General features: G+C 38.9%; 2 protein-coding genes across 2 annotated transcripts in view; both read left to right on the top strand.

The window, feature by feature from the left end:
- Positions 1–887, top strand: part of LOC110057222 (uncharacterized) — a 4,972-nt gene extending 4,085 nt beyond the window's left edge. The window contains exon 4 of the mRNA XM_020763805.2: positions 25–887. Within this exon, the coding sequence (XP_020619464.1) occupies positions 25–102 (78 nt within the window). The 3' untranslated portion in view covers positions 103–887. The remainder of the gene's footprint in view (positions 1–24) is intronic.
- A 2,980-nt stretch (positions 888–3,867) lies between these two features.
- LOC110057290 (cytoplasmic polyadenylation element-binding protein 1-like) lies at positions 3,868–17,833 on the top strand. Its single transcript, XM_020763879.2, has 12 exons — positions 3,868–4,529; positions 4,980–5,049; positions 5,177–5,328; positions 7,298–7,658; positions 8,017–8,139; positions 8,263–8,355; positions 8,647–8,774; positions 9,595–9,709; positions 10,499–10,582; positions 10,657–10,751; positions 14,273–14,424; positions 16,081–17,833. The coding sequence occupies exons 1-12, from the start codon at positions 4,425–4,427 to the stop codon at positions 16,118–16,120; spliced, it is 1,518 nt and encodes a 505-aa protein (XP_020619538.1). The 5' UTR covers positions 3,868–4,424; the 3' UTR covers positions 16,121–17,833.
- Positions 17,834–20,534: the final 2,701 nt, after the last annotated feature.

Here is a 20,534-nt window from a genome sequence, read left to right as displayed (position 1 = left end):
ACTCTTAACTTTGTTAAATTCTAGGAGAGTTACTGGAAGTTGGTTGAACAAGAGTTTCCCCGCTGGATAGCAAGAAATAAAGACAGCAGCAAAACAGAATGAGGAAGAGAAGTCAGTAAATTCTAATAAATGAAGTTTATCTACTCAGTTATAGACTGTATTTTCACTGACTTCGCTGCAGCTGCCATCAAAAGTACGCAGCCGGTGGAAGTTAAAACAACGCCTTGACAGAGAAGTGTCTGCCTGTATGGGTAGGTCAATTATTCAATCACCTCAGTGAGAATTACATTTCAAACAGTGGTGTAATGAGCTGCAAACAGAAACCAGACAACTGTCCTGGACTGTTCCTCACACATGCCACATAACTGGAATGCCTGACAGATTACCGTAACTAGAAAAACATTCCTGAATTTTGGCCAAATTTGGGTGTGGTAACTTTTTTGGTTCGCTTCCGAAGAGTACCAGAAAGGTTCAATTAGGTAGAAGCGGCAAACAGGATGGATGAGCTAATGAGCAAATGAAAAAGAGAGTGTCAAATTAAATCAAGCAATCAAATGGTGTTATAGCCCGCCATAAACCCTGGTAGGACAAGTGCGAGAGGAGTATTCACGAGATTGGTCCAGATGTCAGTTTCCTCAGCTTTATGGACTGGTGGTCAGACGAACTGAGAGTTCATATCTGCTTGTTAAACCGTGAATTTAAACTGTTTCGACTCTATAGGAAATGGAGTTTTGAACGTATTCGGAGGCACAACTAGGAGCTATCAGCCCATGCTTCAGTCTTGGAAGAAGATCTATTGCCGTAGACAATCAACTCTTCAGCTAAAGAGCGAGGGAGCATGCTATGATAACCCTTGTAAAAAAGTTTAATTAAAGAACATTTGTACAGATGTGTTAAAGTGTTCCACTTAACGGTAGCTAAAACGTCAACCGTTGGCATGTCCGGTGAAAATCCAAAAATAATTCTAGCAGCACGGCAGTGTTGTCTTTCCAATGCTTTTAATAACTCTGTCTGATTAACCCCACCCCAGGGCATCGCGTACGGAATGGATGGCTGGATAACCTTTACGTAAAAAGACTCACTCACATGACTGGGTAGAAACTTGTATTTCTTCAGAAGGCTTAATTTATTTGCAAAGTTTTTAATAACTTCTTTCAGATGAGGTATTCTGCTCTGGTTTTGACCCAAGGTAACAACCAGAAGCCTGGCCGTAGCCTTGTATTCAATAATGGACGTGCCAATATAAATGGAAGGCAGCGGACCAATAAGCCGAGCTTTGGAAAGTAACATTACCTTGCATTTGCCAGGATGTGAAGTAAGGCAGTTGTTAACACACTAGGTGAAAAGTTCTTCAAGGGTACAGTTTAGTAAATTACAAGTGAAGTCTTGCGAGGAGCCTATACAGAAAACCGTAGTGTCATCATGATCAGCGTACATAAACGTATCTCCAGATTTAATACATGACGGTAAATCTTTCGTAAACAACGTAAACAAAATAGGACCCATCACCGAGCCCTGTGCTACTCCACGCCTGACGTACATTTTCGAAGATTTTTTTTCCTTTTATCATCGTAAACCGCTTTCGATCCGAAATTTAACTATCCAACCAGGCGTAGAGGTGAATGAGCGTTAATTAATGGCTAAACGCTCATGCATACAGCTGCCAGCCATGTTTTGTCATCAAGCTTTATTTCCAATCTCTTCTATTTTGAAAGCATATAGCTGCAGTCTTGGTCACGTTTTTGTACACATGAGAACTTGCGTACTGCACTGCTAATGTGGCCACAGGCACCTTAAGCTCAAGTTCATCTTGCGTAATGGCGATCGTGGCAAAATTAGAACACTTGATATTAAAATAAATGTTATTTAACTAGCGTGATGTCCGTATTGGAGAAATATTGGTCGAAGATTTTTTTTTTAGCAGGTTTATGGACCGAGGAGCAGGCGAGGTCTATAAACTTGCAAAAAAAAAAAAAAAGAACGAGGAGAAAGACAAAATAAAAAAGGAAAGCTTCTATTTCTGTTTCTCATGTCGCTTTTGTGAACATTAAACTGAAATTGCTCTCCAAACATGAAGCTTAAGAGATTCCTACTCACCAATGAACTGTTGTTTTTTGAATCGAAAAAGTAGTTCGCCGAAATTAATTCTTGAGCGGTGTAACTTCGCGGTCTATATTGTAAAATTCGGACCGCTAAGAGAACCAATCAGAGTTCTCCTTTTCATCTCGGACCAGTTCAGCCGTATAACAAGTATAGCAATATGTACGGTCGGTTTTAGGAGGTAGAAATACAAGAAAGCTCTTGATAAAAATGCCTTGTACTTCCACAGTGTATTGCTTGTTGTCTGTTCGCGTTTTCTGCTGATTTGAATCGATTCTAACGAGTTATGGCTTCCTAGGTTTCCTACTCATAGTAGTTTCTTGTATTCTATAGTTCGCTGTTTCATTTTCAAAATTGTGAAACAGGCTAGTAAGTAAGTAACAACTTTATTTTTCGAGTGTAGCACATGACAGTAAAAACTGATAAACCAGTGGCCCTCGATCTAAATTACACAATACTATGATAAATATTAAAGATTAAGAGCAAATTAAAGATTAAAAAGACTAGAAAATAAGAAAAAAGTATATACATTAAAATTTAGGATAAAAAAGACGTTTATACACGTTGAAGCTAGGCTAAAAAATATTTTTTAAAAGCAGTTTTAAACGCGTTAACGCTGTCTCTCTTTCGTACATCGAGTGGAATCGCATTCCAAAGCTTAACCCCACGAACTTGAAAAGTACGGTCCCCTTCAGTTTCCCTGTTATAACATGGCCACACCAGATTAAACATTCCATAGCGGCTAGATCTGCTCACACTCCTGGTATCTGCATTCCTAGGTAATAGGTTCGTTATATAGCTTGGACAGTCTTGTTCGTTTTCTATGCGCCTAAATATTAAACTACACTTTTAAAGATTTACTTCATCCTTCAGTGGCAGCCAGTCAAGCCGTCTAAAAAGCTCCGCACTTCTTTCACTAAAATCTGCGTCAAGAATAACACGAGCTGTACGCTTTTACTGTTTAAAAACACGTTTGACGTTCTCTTCCGTCGCCTTGGTCCATACACGAGATCCATACAACATAAATTAGGATAGGTAATCATACGGTTCCAAGTTCAATTTGGAATTAATTTGCACGAGTGAGCTTTTTGAAAAACTCACAAGTGCAAATTAATTCCAAATTGAACGAGAAAAACCGTGTGATTACTTATTAATAATATAAACATAAAACAATTCGCGTGAAGGAAGTGCCGGAAGATCTCTCTAGAAGCCATCTTTACTCATGCATTCGAGAAAACTTTTTTCAAAGTTTTTACGTGATATCACTGGCTTAGAAAATTTCCTATTGTCTTTCAGCCAATCATAATCCACAATTTCGATGTGTAATTTGCACTGGTGTTACAGTCTTTGCACTGGTGTTACACTTTTTGCACTGGTGTTACACTTGAACTGCATTGCTCTCAGCCAATCAGAATCGAGTAATTTTTTCATGTATATTATTATAGGCTTAATCAAAGCATCAAAATACAGCTTGCGCTCTGCAAGGGTTTTGTGACACTATTTTGCAACGGCTTCAGCATGACGTTATTTTCCGCCACTTCTGTGTTATAGAATAGTTTAATTTCTGTCATTTATTTGTTCTTTTTAAACATTCCAAATATACAATCTCATGATGACTCGAGGACGCAATCAAACAATTGAAAATCATTTCACGTCCCCAACAATACAAAAGGAGAACAAAAACAATTATCATAAACACCTCTAATTTATTCTGGCAGTGTAAATATTTTACTATAGAGAAATCCTGTTTACTACGAAGCACATTTCTCTGCCAAATCGCGAATTGACGAAGCAAACTGTAATCAACAGGAAATACACCTCATTGCATTAGAGTAAATTTTCTCCTGTTTTGAAAACAGTGCGAAAAAGGCGCGAAATACTAATACTGTTTTAGGGGAAGCCGATAATAAGTATCTTTTCCCGAAATTTGAATTCTGAAAATCTTAACTAGCAGATATCTTTTTAATTATCGAATTATTATTGCTGGGAAAGCAAAGCTGGCGAGGAATCATTCGTATTATTTTGGCCGGAAACTCTGATTTGTGCTACAGACAGCACCTCTTTTGACAGGTATTTGTGAAGACCAAGTAGTGTGTTTTTTCCTCGTATTTCTCCAGACGTGCAAGATCTTATTTTCTTTCCAACTTAGCATTTAATTAACTGGTACGAAGATGATAATTACCGGGTGAAAAAATTAACCGGGAGTGATGATAAGAGGAAGTTAGCGCCTGACTTGAGTACGACGATTCGATTGGCTAAGAAACAATTACAATATTGACTGACCAATGAGCTGACGTGCACGAGAATCCACAGATTCCACGTGCATGGAGCTTCCAAACCGAAATGATACAAATAGTGCGGCCATGAGAGTCGAGAATGAAGAGGTTTGCCAGTTCCCGACGCTTTCACTTTCAGCCATGAGTAAGGAGGTGAGCTTGAATCTTCAGTTAATTTTTCTCTGTAGTTGAATTTTGGTGACAGCTAAGGCAAGCGACTGGTAGCTATTTTTCAAGAGTTGCCTCGGTATTTGCCAACGGGCCAGGTGCGGAAGGAAAGAATTCTTTCCGGCTAAAAGGCTGCCGTCGATGTAGTTGTTTTTCTGACTCTAATGAAACGCAAAACGCCAACGTAATATTTTCAGCACTAAATCACAGTCACAATCTTACCTTCATCTCAAATTTAAAGTGCAAGAGATAATAAACGTCGATTGAGTAATGTTTTGAAGTTGTTTTGTACACGTTGGTCGAGATAAATAAATTCACAAAGGTAACAATCGCTGTGGGTCAGACATTGAGGTCATCAATTGTGCTCCACTGTTTTTAAGAATTTTTCTACTCTCGCTCAATGCACTGTGGTCATTTATTTCCCTGATATTGTAGAATGCACCAGAGGATAAGACTTCCATCCTGACCCGAATCAATGCCTTGCTGGACTCAGCCCTGGATCCTAGTAAGTAAACTTTCCGATGCTCATTTGAGAAAGTACAAAACTGAAAAATTTACTCAAATCGTCATGTAATTAACGGAAAGGCATGACGCAAAATGTGTCGTTTTGTTCCTTTGATGTTTTGTTGCAGACTCAGCTGGGCGAAGTCTGTTTCCACCTCAACCAATTCAGCAGCCATCCTGTGGGTCTTTCATCGGTTATCCTGGTTTTCAGCCCACACCGCCAGACTCGAGATCTCCAAGCCCATTGCTTATAGACGAAAGGGCTGGCGAACATTTTATGGTAAACGTGTATTGATTAGTATTTAGTGCTGATTGAAGCCGTTTGGAGAAGCTGATCGTGGTCAATTGCGCCCTGTTTCTGACCGCATCTGCTTGATTGCTTGCCATGTTTGTAGTAGTTGTGAAAAAGTCGATTTATGTAGGGGAGTAGAATCGTAATTGTGGCGATGTCAGCAGATAATTTCCATAGTTATTACCGCTGCCGTTGACTTTGTCACTCGTGGGTTTGTGTCAAAGACTACGCCTGTCATCACTCTGAAAATGCTGTTAAATTTGATATTACAAGAACTTACTTTGATAAAAATTTTGCTGGTGCAGCAATGGACCTATTGGTTGATCTGATAATCAATGCAAAAAAAAAATTACAGGCAGACATGATAGACTTGTAGTACAGATTTCGGTTGAAGTAGTTAGTCATTGCAAGTCTGGGGAGGGTAACTTAGAAAACTCAGAACAGGATTACTTTATATTTTTTGGTGTATGTTTTAGTGATAGTGAAATAATTCTGCTGAGCCATGTCTCTTAGCATTATATGCTAACCCGCCCCCACAGACATAAAGTGTTTACAACTGTATTGTTAACCTTCTAAAGTACATCAAACTTTGTTAACTTCCCAAAGTTCCTTTAAGAACAATCTGGTATGGCTTGTCATTTTAACAGAACTTGTTGCTTCCATGGTCCTATGATATTTTGACAAGCATGTGTCTTGCCAATTTATTTTTTCATATTGTGTAGTTCCAGAAAATATCCATAACCCCCACCACGGAGGGAATTTCACTCAAGCCTGCCCCCCTCCTCCCCGGAATTTCCATTTTTTGACTACAAAAATAACTCCCCCACCCACCACCCACCCTCCGGAATTTCCACTACTATTTGTACACCCCCAATACCCTCTAGAAAAATAGTTTTGGCAAGAAAGTGTGTTAAAGTTAAAGTAAACACTCCAAACATGTATTCCTCTGCATTGCACGTCACTGTTAATATTCACGATCAATCATAACATCTGAAAATACTCACAAAGAAAACATTCAGCAGTTTAGTGAAACATGCTTTAAAAGAAAAGATAAAATGGTAACTTGTCAAATTACCTTCCTGTTTGACTAAGTCCCTTTGTAAATGTTGTATAATTTCTGTTGAGGGACTGATAAAATAAGTGTGGATGAAATTGACACCATACTTTTATCGTGAACACAACCATTAACACACTCGGAATGAAAGCCAATTTTACAGCAAAATTACATACAAAGGGACAGAGATAAACAAGAATAGGAAATTCTCAAGTTTGTGGAATCATAACATTTCTACCTTTATAAAGAGACTTATTTTCACAAAAGAAATTGACTGCCACTTCGAAGACCGACACTAAAACAAACTAGGCTAGTCACCAGTGCTTTAACAATAAGTAATGGCAGCCATTTCCACGCAACTGCACATTCTTCGCATTTGTTAGCTTCCAAATTGTTTTTTGAAGAAAGAAAATGTATTTCAGATATAATGCGATTAAAATACCAGTATTCAAGCCACTATTTTTTCATGTGAAAGTTGTACTTATTAGATAAGAAAGGATTTTTGAACAGCTAGATCGACACTTGGATCCGTATTGAATGGAAGGACCTCTGGAAACTAAAGCGATCGTCCACCCCCCCCCCCCCCCTGGAAGTTCCTGGGAGTTTGACCGTATTTTTCACTTTTGTGTGTTTCTGGCAAATCTCTTTTCAGTTGACATTTGAGTTAATGTGGTCTCCAGTAAGAATAGCGGCCTAACTTTAATGCCTTTTGTGTTCATATGCATGTGACATCAGGACACTTTCAGTTCCTCTTGCCTGCTGGATACACTGACCGTTATAAAGGTGGACTTTCCCCAGTATCCCAAACATCCTGCTCATGCATGCATGCTTAGTATGGTCAAAATCCATACATGAAGTGGTCCTAGACTAAGTAACAAGTCAGGACTTTTGTCTTTATTTCAGGGTAATTTCATGACTGGCAGTACTCCTTTTGGAATGCATACGCCACCAGACAGTCTTCCGTCTTCTCCACTTGGTGCATTTTCACCATTTGGAGCATTTCCTTTCTCGCCTCTTTCTCCTGTGGAGTCGGATTCCAGTATTAGTCCCTTGAGGCATTCATACCGCAGCCCTATGTTCCCCCGTTGTCAGCCAAGACAAATTGGGTTACCTCCTGCAGCACTTCAGCCAGCTGAGATACCATCAATGGGTAGCCTGTTTACTGATCCTCGGTGGACTGGTGTTAATCCTTTGTTTGGAATGTGGACTGATCCTTTAGGTGTTGATTATATGCAGCAAACTGGGCTTGCACAATTGTTACCAGGTAAAAAAAAAAAAACAGGTAATTGCTCTGAGTTATCTTTCTTTTGTTTTCATATGGCAGTAGCTAAACTTTGCCAATAACATGATTAAAGTTTGTGGTCACGTAAAGTGCTAGTTACAATGCACCAGGAATAGGAGTTCAAGAACATGTGGTAAACTGAAGTTATAAGCTGAAACTGTAACATGATTCTGAGCCTGACTGCCCAAAATTGCAAATTTTCTTTGATTGCTTTGTCTGATAAATACCATAGGACACCTTGATACAAAGAAAACAAGACCAAATATAGAACTCTGTCAACAAGCCTCGGTGTCATGTTAATCTCATACTGATTCACTTTTCCTTATTTGAAAATGGCAAGTTACTGACTACAGTAAGGTGAATATGAAAAAGTGGTCAGGACAACTACCTCGCCGTAACTATAAGAATCCAAGCTACTCAACCAAAGTTTTCCTCGGAGGTGTTCCTTGGGATATTACAGAAGGTAATTAAACTTTATTAATAGTACTTTGTAATAGTTGTGATATTGTTTGGCATGTTAGAGCTCCATTTTCTTATTCGCGATTTGCCAAAATAAAAGTCATTTAACACAGACTCAAACTCTTAGCATCTCTAGTGATGTCCTTTAAACCTTTTGGTTCAGTCAAAGTGGAGTGGCCTGGGAAGGCTGATGGTCGACATCTGCACCACCCTCCTAAAGGTGAGGTCTTTCTGTCTTTAATAATGTCTTTATCAAATTAATTCCATACTTAAGGGAAATGCTATGTAAATTCTGATTTTCACACTTATCAGATGACATCGTTGACAGCTATGTTGACAGACTTAAATTTAGGGTGGCAGAGACTTGTCGAACAAATGTAACAAGTGGTCTTTCTTCCTTCTCTTCCGCCAATTCCCGATTGCTTGTTAAGAAGTTTGAGCCATCTTGTATAGCTTTTCTATTCACATTGGACCCAAGATTCTAATTTTTCTTCTATGATTAACATTTCAGGTTATGTTTATCTGATCTTTGATTCTGAGAAATCAGTCAAAGCCTTATTAGCTTCCTGCACTCATGATTTCTGCAATGGTGGAGATTGGTACTTTAAGATCTCTAGCAGACGTATGAGATGTAAAGAGGTAACTATGGCTTATTAATGATTAACCCATTGACTCCCAGAGCTTTTTGCCAAAAACGCATTTTTTGGACATTTTGGAGATTTTCTGGCTGGATATGGGCCAAATTAGCTCCAATCTACTCAAAAAGGCTGTTGCAACATGACCGCATTGTTTTCTATGCACTAGCATCGTGTTTTACAACATTTTTGCTCAGGCATGCAAAAAAATCCAAATTTTGAGTTTGAGTTTTTGGGCTAGGAAGTGACCTATGTCTTTAGGCATTTCCTTTCTTTAATTTTTTTTTTTTTTCGTCTTTCCTTTTTCCCCTTTTCTTATCTTTTTGCTGCAGTGATTGACCTTCTACTGGGCTCTCTTCCAGTTCAAAAAATTCTGAGAGAGTATCATTGAGATGGGCAATTTTTACCACAGAGTAGCCACATGTAGTTGCAGGAAATTTTGCTCTGAGTTTTTCACTCCAATTTCTGTGCATTTTTGTGCATACTTCAGGCTCCATTGGGCCAATCACTCTGATCTGGGTATCATCAGAAAGATCTTTTTGTCCTGCAGAAGTTGAGTATAAATGATGGCAATTTTTGGTCAAAGGTGATGACGTCAGAAGTGGAATAAAGGCCAAGGCTCGTCACGGCCGGTGATGGGCAGCACAGGAGTCAATGGGTTAAAAAGTGGTTCGAATTGATCACAGCACTATCAGTCACGTACTTCTTGTTAGAGTTGCTCATTAGCAAGGCATTTTGATTTAAATTGTCAATCAGTGAACAATGGTGTATCGCTTATTGTTACCATGCCATGTAATCATTAATCAATTTGCTTGTGGGTGCAGGTACAGGTGATTCCGTGGGTTCTGTCTGATACAAACTATGTGCGTGGTCCTCATCAAAGACTGGACACCAGCTGGACTGTGTTTGTAGGTGGATTACATGGTATGCTAAATGCAGGTATGTCACATGAGTATAGATGAAATTTGAAAATTTGAAGTTCTCTCTCAAAAAGGTGTTTTCATGCAAAAGGGGTGGGGTATACAGTGCATGTGGGTACTCTGTTGGACTTCAATTGCACTGGCCTGCTGGAGGTGCTGACCTAGGTCGGTTTTTTTCTTGAGCAAGACTCTTGGCACAACCTGCCTAGGACTAGCATAGCCTGCAGTAAGTTAGAGTACCAGTTCTAGCTTGTGCTTAAGTTAACTGTTGTAAGTTCTGCATGTAACTCTTGTCCAAAGTTACTGTAGTCTGTAGCTTGTACATATAAGTTAAGATGGCTACATACTCAGTTGATAATAATGCCATGTGAGTTCGGTAGAAAAATTGCCAGTCAAAAGTTAAGAACAATATATGGGTGGTGAGCTATTTGGTGAGCAGACCTAAGATGATGAGGACCATGTGTACTAAAGGCATCAGTGGCGAACTGTCGATCAATAATCTCAATCAATACCCTTGATCGACATCTCCATCAATACTGGATCGACATCCCGATTGATACTCAATCAACACTTGATTGAAGGTCAATCAAGGGTATTGATTGAGGATATCGATCGACATGTGACTGCAGATGCCTTTAGTACACATGATCCGTTGTTTAAGCATCCAGACAATAAACAATGCAGAGAGACAATCCTTTCTTTCAACAGTAACAGAGAGCTTTATTTTCCTCAGCACATATGACATGTTAAACTATTAAATCAGATGACATTTTGTATGTATTCATAGCATGGGTTTTTGATATTTCAGAGGGTCTGGCTTATATTATGAATGAGCTTTTTGGTGGAGTTGTCTATGCTGGCATTGACACTGATAAACATCGCTACCCTATAGGTAAGTTAATTTATATATTTGTGCCATCAAGCAGACACCACAAAACAGTCTCAATTTTAATGTTTTCATTGCAGGTTCTGGTCGCATTACATTTAACAACCAGAAGAGCTTTCTCGATGCTGTCCGTTCAGGATTCATTGAAATAGAAACACCAAAATTTGTTAAAAAGGTGAGTAACTTGTAACCTTTTATGACAGAGTACCAGTAATGTCTCTTCTGTAAGAGACACGATGAAGACAGCTGGTGCATATATTAAACTATTTAATATTTCAGTGTTTTCAAATTGAAATAAAGTAGCAGGAGGAAATCGTACAGTAGGTGGCACACATCTGGCTCACAATAATTAAGGGCGGCCATGTGGGGAAAAGTCTGGAAGTGGGTTACCCATTCCTGTGTGAGGGAGATGTGGTGCCCACCCAGGAAAATTTTGAAAATCTGTTTGCATTGAGATGCTTTTATTTAAAACTTGCTGAATGCAAGAGTAGTCTCTTTGGAAGTTCGCGTATAAGATGCGACATAATTCTAGTCATTCCTGTGGCATTTGAAACTTTTTTTCCAGTGATATATTTCCTGCCACATACATGAAGTATCAGTAGAAACTCAGCGATCTCATTTCGTTTCTGCTTCGAATTTGTGGGGTTTTTTTGCCTTAAATTCCGAACACTAGCGTTGATGAAGAGTTTTATTACTCAGGCTTCCATAGGAAAGCCCAAGTCAGAAAACGCAAACCGTTGTTGGTCGCCAAAAGGGGGGTCATGGGCCCAGGCATTCCATGCGTAGGCTGCAGAAACTGGGGACGAGAACGCGACAGTCACAGATTGCGGTGTTTTGCGAAGAAGGTTTTGGCAAGAATCCCGCTTTATACGTTCATCTCACATACAAAGATGTCGATCGTTTTCGGATAGGGTCGGTTCTCGAATTATATCGCTAGAAAGCCAGCCAGGTAACCAAAGGTCATGCTTGAAATGTTCTTGTGAGATATCAACTGGGCCGATCGCGGTATGAGTTCAAACTAGGAAAGCACAGACAAAAAGTAGGCAGTCAATGACTGCATGTAGCTACTGCTGTTATTATTTAGAACATTGCATTGAAACCATATTGCAATAAAACAAGCTAAGTATGAAAACGTTTTTGGACTCGTAGCTTATTGAAAACCTGCGACTTGTTTCTTGCACTGCGCAAAATATGTCGATCTCCAAATTTGTAAAGATAACACTTTCGGTAATTTGGATTAAATATCTTGCCTCTAAGGTAGTTGGCTTTTCTGGTATGGTGCAGGAAAAATATTGTATGATTTTGGAGACAAATTGTACGGGAAAATTAAAAATTCGATTGTGCAAGGAATAGGCCCTTTGCAGCTGGGGTCACGTGACAAAATTTTTCCTAGAAAATTTTTGTATTGTGGGCTATAACTTAAAGAATGGCAGAAATGGAAAGAGCGCTTCGAAAATACTAAAATGGCCAAGTTTGAGGACCCTGGAATTAAAGAGTAAGTTTATACGACAGTTTGAATTTTAGGAAAATTTAGAAGATTTGTATGGAAAATGTTGCTGGAGAGCAAGGCCTTGCTCTCCAACAACTTTTTCCATACAAATCTTCTTATTCTTTTAAAAATTCAGACCGTTATGAAATCTCATTCTTTAATGATGGGGGTCTCAAACTTGGCCATTTTTATATTTCCGACATGCTTTTTCCATTTCTGGCATTCGTTAAGTTATAGCCCATAATTTTATGAAAAATAGGTCACGTGATGGCTTAGCTGCAAAGGGCCTATCGTGTGGGACTACTGACGCGCCAGTATTTTTGGAAAGTCCTAGGGAAAATCTGCATTGACGATAGTTTAGCCAAATTTACTTTACCAGTAGTTCAAATATACTTAGCAGTCTTGGCAATCGCCAATTCTTTTAGAAAACTGTGTCTGACTGCTAAAGAAAATCATGTTGCGTGACATGAACTAGACGAGTAGGAAACGAAAATGAATAGCAGACAGAATGTCGCATCTTCCCTTTTAAAAGTTCCTTTTTAAAACTACTCTCTTGATTCAGTAAAAATATGTAGCTTGAATATTTCTTCAGAAACTGCGTTGAGGGTAGCAAATTCTCGGAAGTTACTCGCAAAAAACAGAACTTGAAAGTTTATGCAAATTATGTGCCATTTAATTTAACGCCTTGTCGTTAGACTGTTTTTTATGCCAGGAGTTTATCATGATTTGTTTTGGCTCTCTCGAAAGAGATTATTCGCCCTCTAAAGGAGACATGACTCTGGAAAGGGTTTAAGAATGCAACACGGCAAAGATGTTCAGCTGCACGATTCACTTGGATTGCCACACTGTGTGTACAATGTAATCGTCCTAAGTTGTAAAAGACCTAGGCCTGGAAAATTCTTTGCGAACAAGTTCTCCATAAATGCGTAGACAGCTGTGCTTGATTCTTGAACCAAAATGGTTTAAACTCACAACTTGCGATTGGATTAGGAGGACAGTCAACGAAGCAACTTGAGTACCAGTAGTAAATATCTTAGCGAAAAATACCCTGATTCTTTTATGTTTTTATTGTGTTCAATACGCATGCTCGTAAAGTACGATTTGATACTGTGGTACGAAGCCAGAGTAAACGCTCTTAGAGCATCTAGTTGTTAAGAAACCTTTCAAACCGTTGCTTACAAGACATTTGGAGCACTTCTAATCTTAATGAGTAACATTTCATGACTCAGACTGCCTTCGTATTCAACACGTGGACGCGCAGAGGCTAGGTCAGTTTGTTAATTGTTTTATCGTCGCTTTGAAGACTTGAACAGCACATGATATTTCTTTGTAACCTGTCTGTTATCTGTTTGCCTTTGTGACTTTTCAATAGTAAGGTAATGAAAGACGCTCTAGTCTGTTGTCTCTGCGCAAATTTGATTCATGTACTACGCAACGCCTGCCAAAATTGATCTCGCTTCGGAATTCAAAAGGCGCATATTATAGCCACACTGTTACGTTTTCACCTGTTCATTTATTATCTCAGAAAAGGCAGATCATGATTACGTAGGTGAATTAATACAGCGTATTAATTAACTTTGTGAAAAAAAGTAGCCGGTGCAAATGCTTGAAGCAGCCAGTGACTTGTGTCAGGTGCCGGCTAATTTTGAAAACCCTGTATTTCCAAGTTTTTGAATCAGTCTTGGCTTGATCAGACCAGGGGGTGAGGGTGAATGTTTAACTTCATATGAGGAGTCTCTCCCTCCAGGCTAAAGGCATCTATCTTAGACAGAAAAGGTAACCCATTCATATATCTTGTGTAGAAAATGATTAGCTGGTGCTCCACTCGATATACACAGCAGCCCTTAGACTAGACATATTAGATGATTTGTTGGCTGTAAAGTGGGTTTGTTCAGGATATTTTAAATGGACTTTTAAATGCGTAAATTTATTATTGGTAGTTTTCCTTACGTTTTCCTCTCTTCAGCTCCTATAATTTTTATATTCTCCAACTTGATAAGAGGTACAGCCTCGCTGTACTAGAGAGTATCCCAGGGGAAGAAGGCCTTGTAACTTTTACTTGTACAATGTGATTTATAAATTAAAAACTACTTATACTATGTGGAGCAAATTGCTTGTGTCATAAAATTGTGTGTTGTAGATCATTATCTGATACATGGCTACATTTCTGGATTGTATTTAATCAGTGTTGCTCATGACTTGTTTAGGTCCAAGTTGACCCATATTTAGAGGACTCCATGTGTGACATTTGCCATACTACCTCTGGACCTTTCTTCTGCCGTGAAGAGTCCTGTTTCAAGTATTACTGTCATTCATGTTGGTTGTGGCATCACTCAATTGAGGGTTATCGTCAGCACAGGTAGTAAGGCCATCTTCAGTTAAAAGTTCTATTTCCACAGGTGGCTTGTTGCTTTTTTGCCTCCAAAGTTTCGCATGTTTCATTTCATAGGCTTTTCCTAAAAATACCATAATACTCCTCAATGTATAAATTTCTAAGCCTAAGCAGGGCTTGACTTTCGGGAAAAAACCTTGGGGTCAGCTGGCTCCTAAGTTTTCAGATTTGGTCACCAGCACAAGTATTTTAGTCAGCAAAAATTTTAGGCCCTTCAAGCGGTTTATATATTTCCATGAAAACGTGCTGAAATGGCGCAAATCGTGTGTTATTCATGTATAACCAGTTTGTCATTTTTTGTGAGGTCATCCCCTTTTTTTTTCATTTGGCGTCGAATGCGTTTCCTGATACTGGTTCACTTGTTCGAAACAAAACCTTTAAAAAAACCACAGGAGGTCTCTGAATAGGAGGCCTGGTACCCCAGTATCATTGCTGTGGAGCCTGGAAACAACAAGACATTAACCCATAATCAATAAGGTAGAAAAGTCGGTTGATGTTGATGAAGTTGTTGTTGGTTAATTCATACTGCAAAAAATGTTCCTGTTTTTGTTCCTGTTTTTCTCTATGCTGTTGCAATGCTCATTTTTCAGATTAAAAGAGTTATTTAAAGTGAAAAATGGTTTAACTACATCTTTACTTTTTTTTGAAAATGCCAAAAATTTGGGTCGGTTAGACGACGCTAAACGAAAGAAAAAAAGAGGATGGCCTGAAGTTACAGGGAAAATGGCTAAATTAAATTCTTTGCTTTTATTTGGTGAAAAAGCCTCCATAGAATGTTGTTCATAAAATATTTCAAAGTGTACTTCACAAGAAGAACACCGTCCGTTTCAAAGGCTGCATATGTGAAAACTGAAAGTATAGTTTGGTATTCAACATTCATTCTACTCATAAAAAGATGAGTATGAAGATTTAAAAGAATAATTAATACAGTGGAACCCCGCCTTACGGCCACCCCGTTAATACGGTCGCCTTGTTATTACGGCCACTTAATTCTGGCCCGGCAAAAAGCTCAGTCAATCATTGTCTCATTTACAGAACCCCTTAATACGGCCTCCCTGTTAATACGGCCAGATTTTTGTAGCCCCTTGGTGACCGGATTAACGGGGTTCCACTGTATACCTTGGGGGCCAGCCTGGGAACCAAGTGTAAAGAGTTAGTCACCAGTGAAAAAAATCTGGTCGAATTGGCGACGCCAGTGGACACAAGATCGAGCTCTGCCCCCTTCCGTCTTCCCCTCCGCCTATCAACCTCCCAATCCCCAGGATTAACCATGGCACTTTTTTATCCTGGGCTACTAAAAAAAATGGCTTGGGTTCCTGAAAAATGTCCTTTAAGGCAACAGCCTTGATCCATGACTTGCTCCTGTTTCAGGCCTGATAGTACAGACAGCACTATCAGATGGGTTGTAGATTTGAATCCGACCCAACTCGAGAGGATTTTTTTCTTTGTCCTATGTGAGCTGTCAGTCCTTTTATGCTGACAGAAGGAAATTGGTGATTATTATCAGCATGTACTTGTCTACAAATTTCCTCCAAGTTATTTCTTTATTATACTCATGCTGTATGGCACATTACTTTGCTATATTTGCTCCCTCTATTTTAAAGTAACTACGATCTGTTACAGGCCTTTGACTCGTACAAGCAAGAGTGGAACAACTCAGTGATTCACTACAGCCTAGCGACACATTGTACCTGCCGCAAGCCAGCTGCTTACTAGACTTATTGCATCTGACTTGCAGAGAAAGATTGTCAGCTGTGCTTTAATATTAGTTTCTTTTTTGCTACGGGTTCAGTCATGTGATGTGAATGTTCTGATTGGTATTTTGAAGTACAGTTGTTGAAGGTTAAAGTGTTTAAGTTCTCCTACTAGTCTAGATTTCTTTCTAGTCCTCAGGCAACATCAACATGCGGTAAAATGTTTCCTTGCATTGACGTTGACCGTAAGCTATCATGTTCTGGTGTTAATATGTTGAGCTGGGGATTACAAAGTTACTCAACACCGTTTTGATTTAATTTTTGTTATGAATTTAACAAAAAAGCTAATGATTTACTTTTGCTTTGTCTATCACTTCCAGTTTTAGCATTTTCTACACATTTATACTGCGTGATTTGCAAGTTTAAACATTCATGATAGAGGTTTTTCTTTGAAAAAAGAAACTATATTAAAAAAACCTACAATTTTTGTGTCCTTGTTGAGGCATGAAAAATTCGCATTTGTCGTTTGTTTTCTAGGCTATATATGGCTGTGAGATGATCTGTTTTGTAAACTTTGATATTTGTATTTGACAACATTTTGCTACCACTGCCATGGTTTGCTTAAACTTGCTATCATTCTGTTTTTGATGGATAATCTTCGTTTTGAATTATTTTAGTTTTGTATTTGTTTTAGGTTATCTAGGGCTTTTTTGATTGTTACGATGTCCACATGCTTTGAGTGGCAGTTACTGTTTATTTTTGCGCAAATAGCAAGCTACACTGCCTGAGCCTGGTGTTGTTTAATTGCATCGGAGAAAGTCTACTCCTCAAGGGCTGGGCCTCAAACAGTAGGAGTACACTCTTTTTATGTCTATTTACTAACCTCAATTTTTTTTTATACTGATTTGTGTCATTTTCACACAAACACTTGTATTTCTATCGTTAACTAATTTCTACTTATTTTTTTTACTAAACTGGAGTCTGATTTATTGGGCACCACAATTTGCGCAAAATACTTGTACATAGTTTTGCTGGAGTGTTTTCTAATTTTCAACTTTTGAATGCAAGTAATTTACTTTGTCTTGATATAGCTTCTTTTAACTATAATTATATGACAAAAGGTAAAAAAGGGAAAAAAAGAGCTGTTTTTATCCATAATTGGAAAAAAGAATTGAAAAAAGTTTAATTGTTGTAGTGAATTACACTTGACACGTTTGGATACCATTAAGTTATTGAGGTTACACTTATTTAGACAAAAAGTTTCATCCTTGTTGAGTATAGCGTGATAAAGTCGTTTTTTAACTTAGAAAACAAACGGAACAAAAAAAACGTATATGTAGAAAGTGTGAAATGTATTTATTTTTGTACCTGTTATAAAGTAGGTGAGCTTTTTATTGTTGGAGAGATGGTGGAGAGCTAATATAAGTATAATTAACTATTTATAATGTTCAAGTATGATAAGCTAAAAAGTTTTGTAAAGAGTTCTCATTGGTAAGTTATTTTTTGGGCATGTTGATGTTTTTGTTTTGAGAAATATTGATGTGCTCTTGGCAAAAGTTGTTATTGACAGGATCTTACATGCCTGTTGCATCATTGGTGTACAGATATTTAGTATATGAGAAGATTCCTTGGTAAAAACTACTAGGTTGTTTTCTCAGATTAAACTGAAAAGCCTTGTTGCATTTGTGTGGTTGTGTCTCGTTACCGGCACCCCTAATCGGCCCTTCTATTTTTCACAGCATATCATGTATGTTGTGAGGTGAAGGATTGCAGGGTGATGAATTCTTAATTATCTTTTGGCAGTCTAAGAAACCTATCTGCTGCAGAGCAGACGAGATCAATGTTTACCCCAAGTGCGAGGACCGTTTTTGAGCCTAGGAAAGCTTAAGAAACGACGACGGCGACGCCCAGTCAAAAATGAATTTATATTTTACTAGCGAAATTCGCAATGGTCTAGATCTCTTCAGTACACCAATGGCTCAAAAAACTTGCTCAGGTTAAAATTGCTATGACAATGTTCAATACCAAATGGAAATACGAGACAGCCGTTGTCGTTCGCCTTCCTCTGACTGTGCAGAACTTGGTCATTTCACGTTCTTAGAGAGTCGAAACCACGACGGCGACGCCGAGGACAACGTCGATTAAAAATGAATTTATATTTTACCTATGAACCTCGCGATACTCGATTATCACTGTTAAAACTAAATCCGGAACACGGCGATAAATTTGAAATAAAAATTTAAACAATTAGCCGTGGTTCACGTTCTCCAGACAACGCAAAATTTGGTCATTTCTCGTTATTACGGAGTTTTAAAAGAAGCGACGCCGAGGAAAACGTCGATTAACAAGTGAATGTATATTTTACCTACGGATCTCTCGATACTCTTTGAGTCATTTGCTTTGTTTATCACTGTCAAAACTATCACGAAACTGAATGTTGGACACAAATAAATTTGGAATAGAAATTTAAAACATTGGCCGTTGTAGGTTCACGTTGTTCAGACAACGCAGAATTTGGTCATTTCACGTTGTTAGGGAGCTTAAGTAACAACGACGACGATCCCGAGGACGACGCTTAGTAAAAAATGAACTTATATTTAACAAGCGAAATTCGCGATTGTCTAGATCTGTTCAGTATGCCAGTGGTTCTAAAAACGTGCTTAAGCTAAGTATGCAACGACGGCGTTCAGTTCCAAATGGATATACCAAAAATTAGCCGTCGTCGTCCACGTTTCGTAGACGACGAAGAACTCGGTCATTTCATGTTGTTTTGCAGAGGACAGCAAAGAAATGTACAAAGATTTACAACGCACGCGCACAGCTTTTGTTTTTCTCATTAAACCTTTTGTTTGGTGACGTTCTCGTTGCCGTCATCGTCGTGGTTTGCTTAAGCTCCCTGTTGTCTTGCAGAGGACGGCAAAGCAATGTACCAAGAATTATAACGCACGTGTGCAGCCATTGTACTGCTCATTAATTCTTTTTTTCAATGCCGTTGCCGTTGCCGTCGTGGTTTCGTAAACTCCCTCGTGTTTTGGAGAGAACGGCAAAGAAACGTACAAAAAATTTATAACGCACGTGCGTAGCCATTGTACTCAGCTCATTAAACCTTTTGTTCGGCGGCGTTCTCGTTGCCGTCGTCGTCGCGGTTTGCTTGAGCTCCCACTATCTTCTGAGTTCCGTTCAAGATACGCTAAGACCTTCCAAGGCACATGATGATCAGCTGATATTCACCTTTTGATTGTAAAGGACTAAGTAAATACTGCTTAAGGCTAGATTGCAGAATACCCGGCCAATAAGTATCTAATCCTTAAAAAACTACTCGCGCAGTCGACGTGTTCTATAGCGCCTAGGACTAGATAGGTTTCTGACGCTAGAAATATGTTGGATAAACAACTTATCACCAAAAATGGTGCTCTCTTTTCATTACCGTACAAACATGAGAAGTTGATTCAGGCGGCCGTGACTTCATAAATTTCCCCATTTTATTTTAACCTCTGAATACTCTATTCTACCTTAGTGCTCATGAGCGGCTTAAAACGGCTCAAATCAGGGCTCTTAAATGTAGGGGGCCTTTTTCCGCCCTGGGGCCCGTTTCTCGAAGGTCCCGAAAAGTTTTCGCACCCGGAGAGCCACAGCAGAATCTCGAAGTTTATGATTACAGAGCTGTTTTATTCACGTATTCTTAATATGAACAGAGGTTCCCTTCATACAAGAAGTTTCAGGGATATACACGTCTCCGTTCTTAGATACAGATGAACTAAAAATGACCCTACGGGCCCGAAAAGTTTCCGGGGCGTTCGAGAAACAGGCTCCTGGGCCCCGCTTCTCGAAATCCCCGGAAACTTTTCGGGCCCGTAAAGTCATTTTTAGTTCATCTGTGTCCACAAACGGAGTAGTGTATACGCCTGAAACTTCTTGTGTGAAGGGAACCCCTGTTCATATTAAGAATACATGAATAAAGGAGCGCTGTAATCGTAAGGTTCGAGATTTTGTTATGGCTTTCCGGGCCCGAAAGGTTTCCGGGGCTTTCGAGAAACGGGCCCCTGGTTCAAATTGACAAATTCCCCCAGCAGCCTAAGATGGGTCTAAAATGTTCAGTTTCTCGACGGAAGGCCTTATTCAAACCTCTCGAGTGTGCTACATTTGTTTGGAAATCAATCATTTTCGTTGCGTTTTTTTTTTAGTTGAGAAATTCGCGAGCTTAAGCATACTACAAAATAACTATGTTCTCAACACTGAAAAATTCATGCCCAGAGTAACAGTCAGCAGTTCAGTTACATAATTACAGAATTTTCCACGTAAAGATTTATCCATATAAAGGATTGTATGCTTATTAAGAAATGCTGAGTGATTTCCAAAAACTGTTGGTCTTTCAGTGGACGA

The sequence above is a fragment of the Orbicella faveolata genome, unplaced genomic scaffold, assembly GCF_042242905.1.
Source record: "Orbicella faveolata isolate gen_17 unplaced genomic scaffold, um_ofav_v1 contig_1, whole genome shotgun sequence".
Classification (NCBI taxonomy): Eukaryota; Metazoa; Cnidaria; class Anthozoa; order Scleractinia; family Merulinidae; genus Orbicella; species Orbicella faveolata.
The sequence above is the reverse complement of the archived record's forward strand: the minus strand, read 5'-3'. Positions and strand labels throughout refer to the sequence as shown.

Coding starts and splice junctions, on each gene's coding strand:
- LOC110057290 (XM_020763879.2), top strand. CDS start 4,425: ATGGAGCTTCCAAACCGAAATGATACAAATAGTGCGGCCATGAGAGTC. Junction 8,775..9,594: donor GACGTATGAGATGTAAAGAG/GTAACTATGGCT, acceptor TTGTGGGTGCAG/GTACAGGTGATTCCGTGGGT. Junction 9,710..10,498: donor ACATGGTATGCTAAATGCAG/GTATGTCACATG, acceptor TTGATATTTCAG/AGGGTCTGGCTTATATTATG.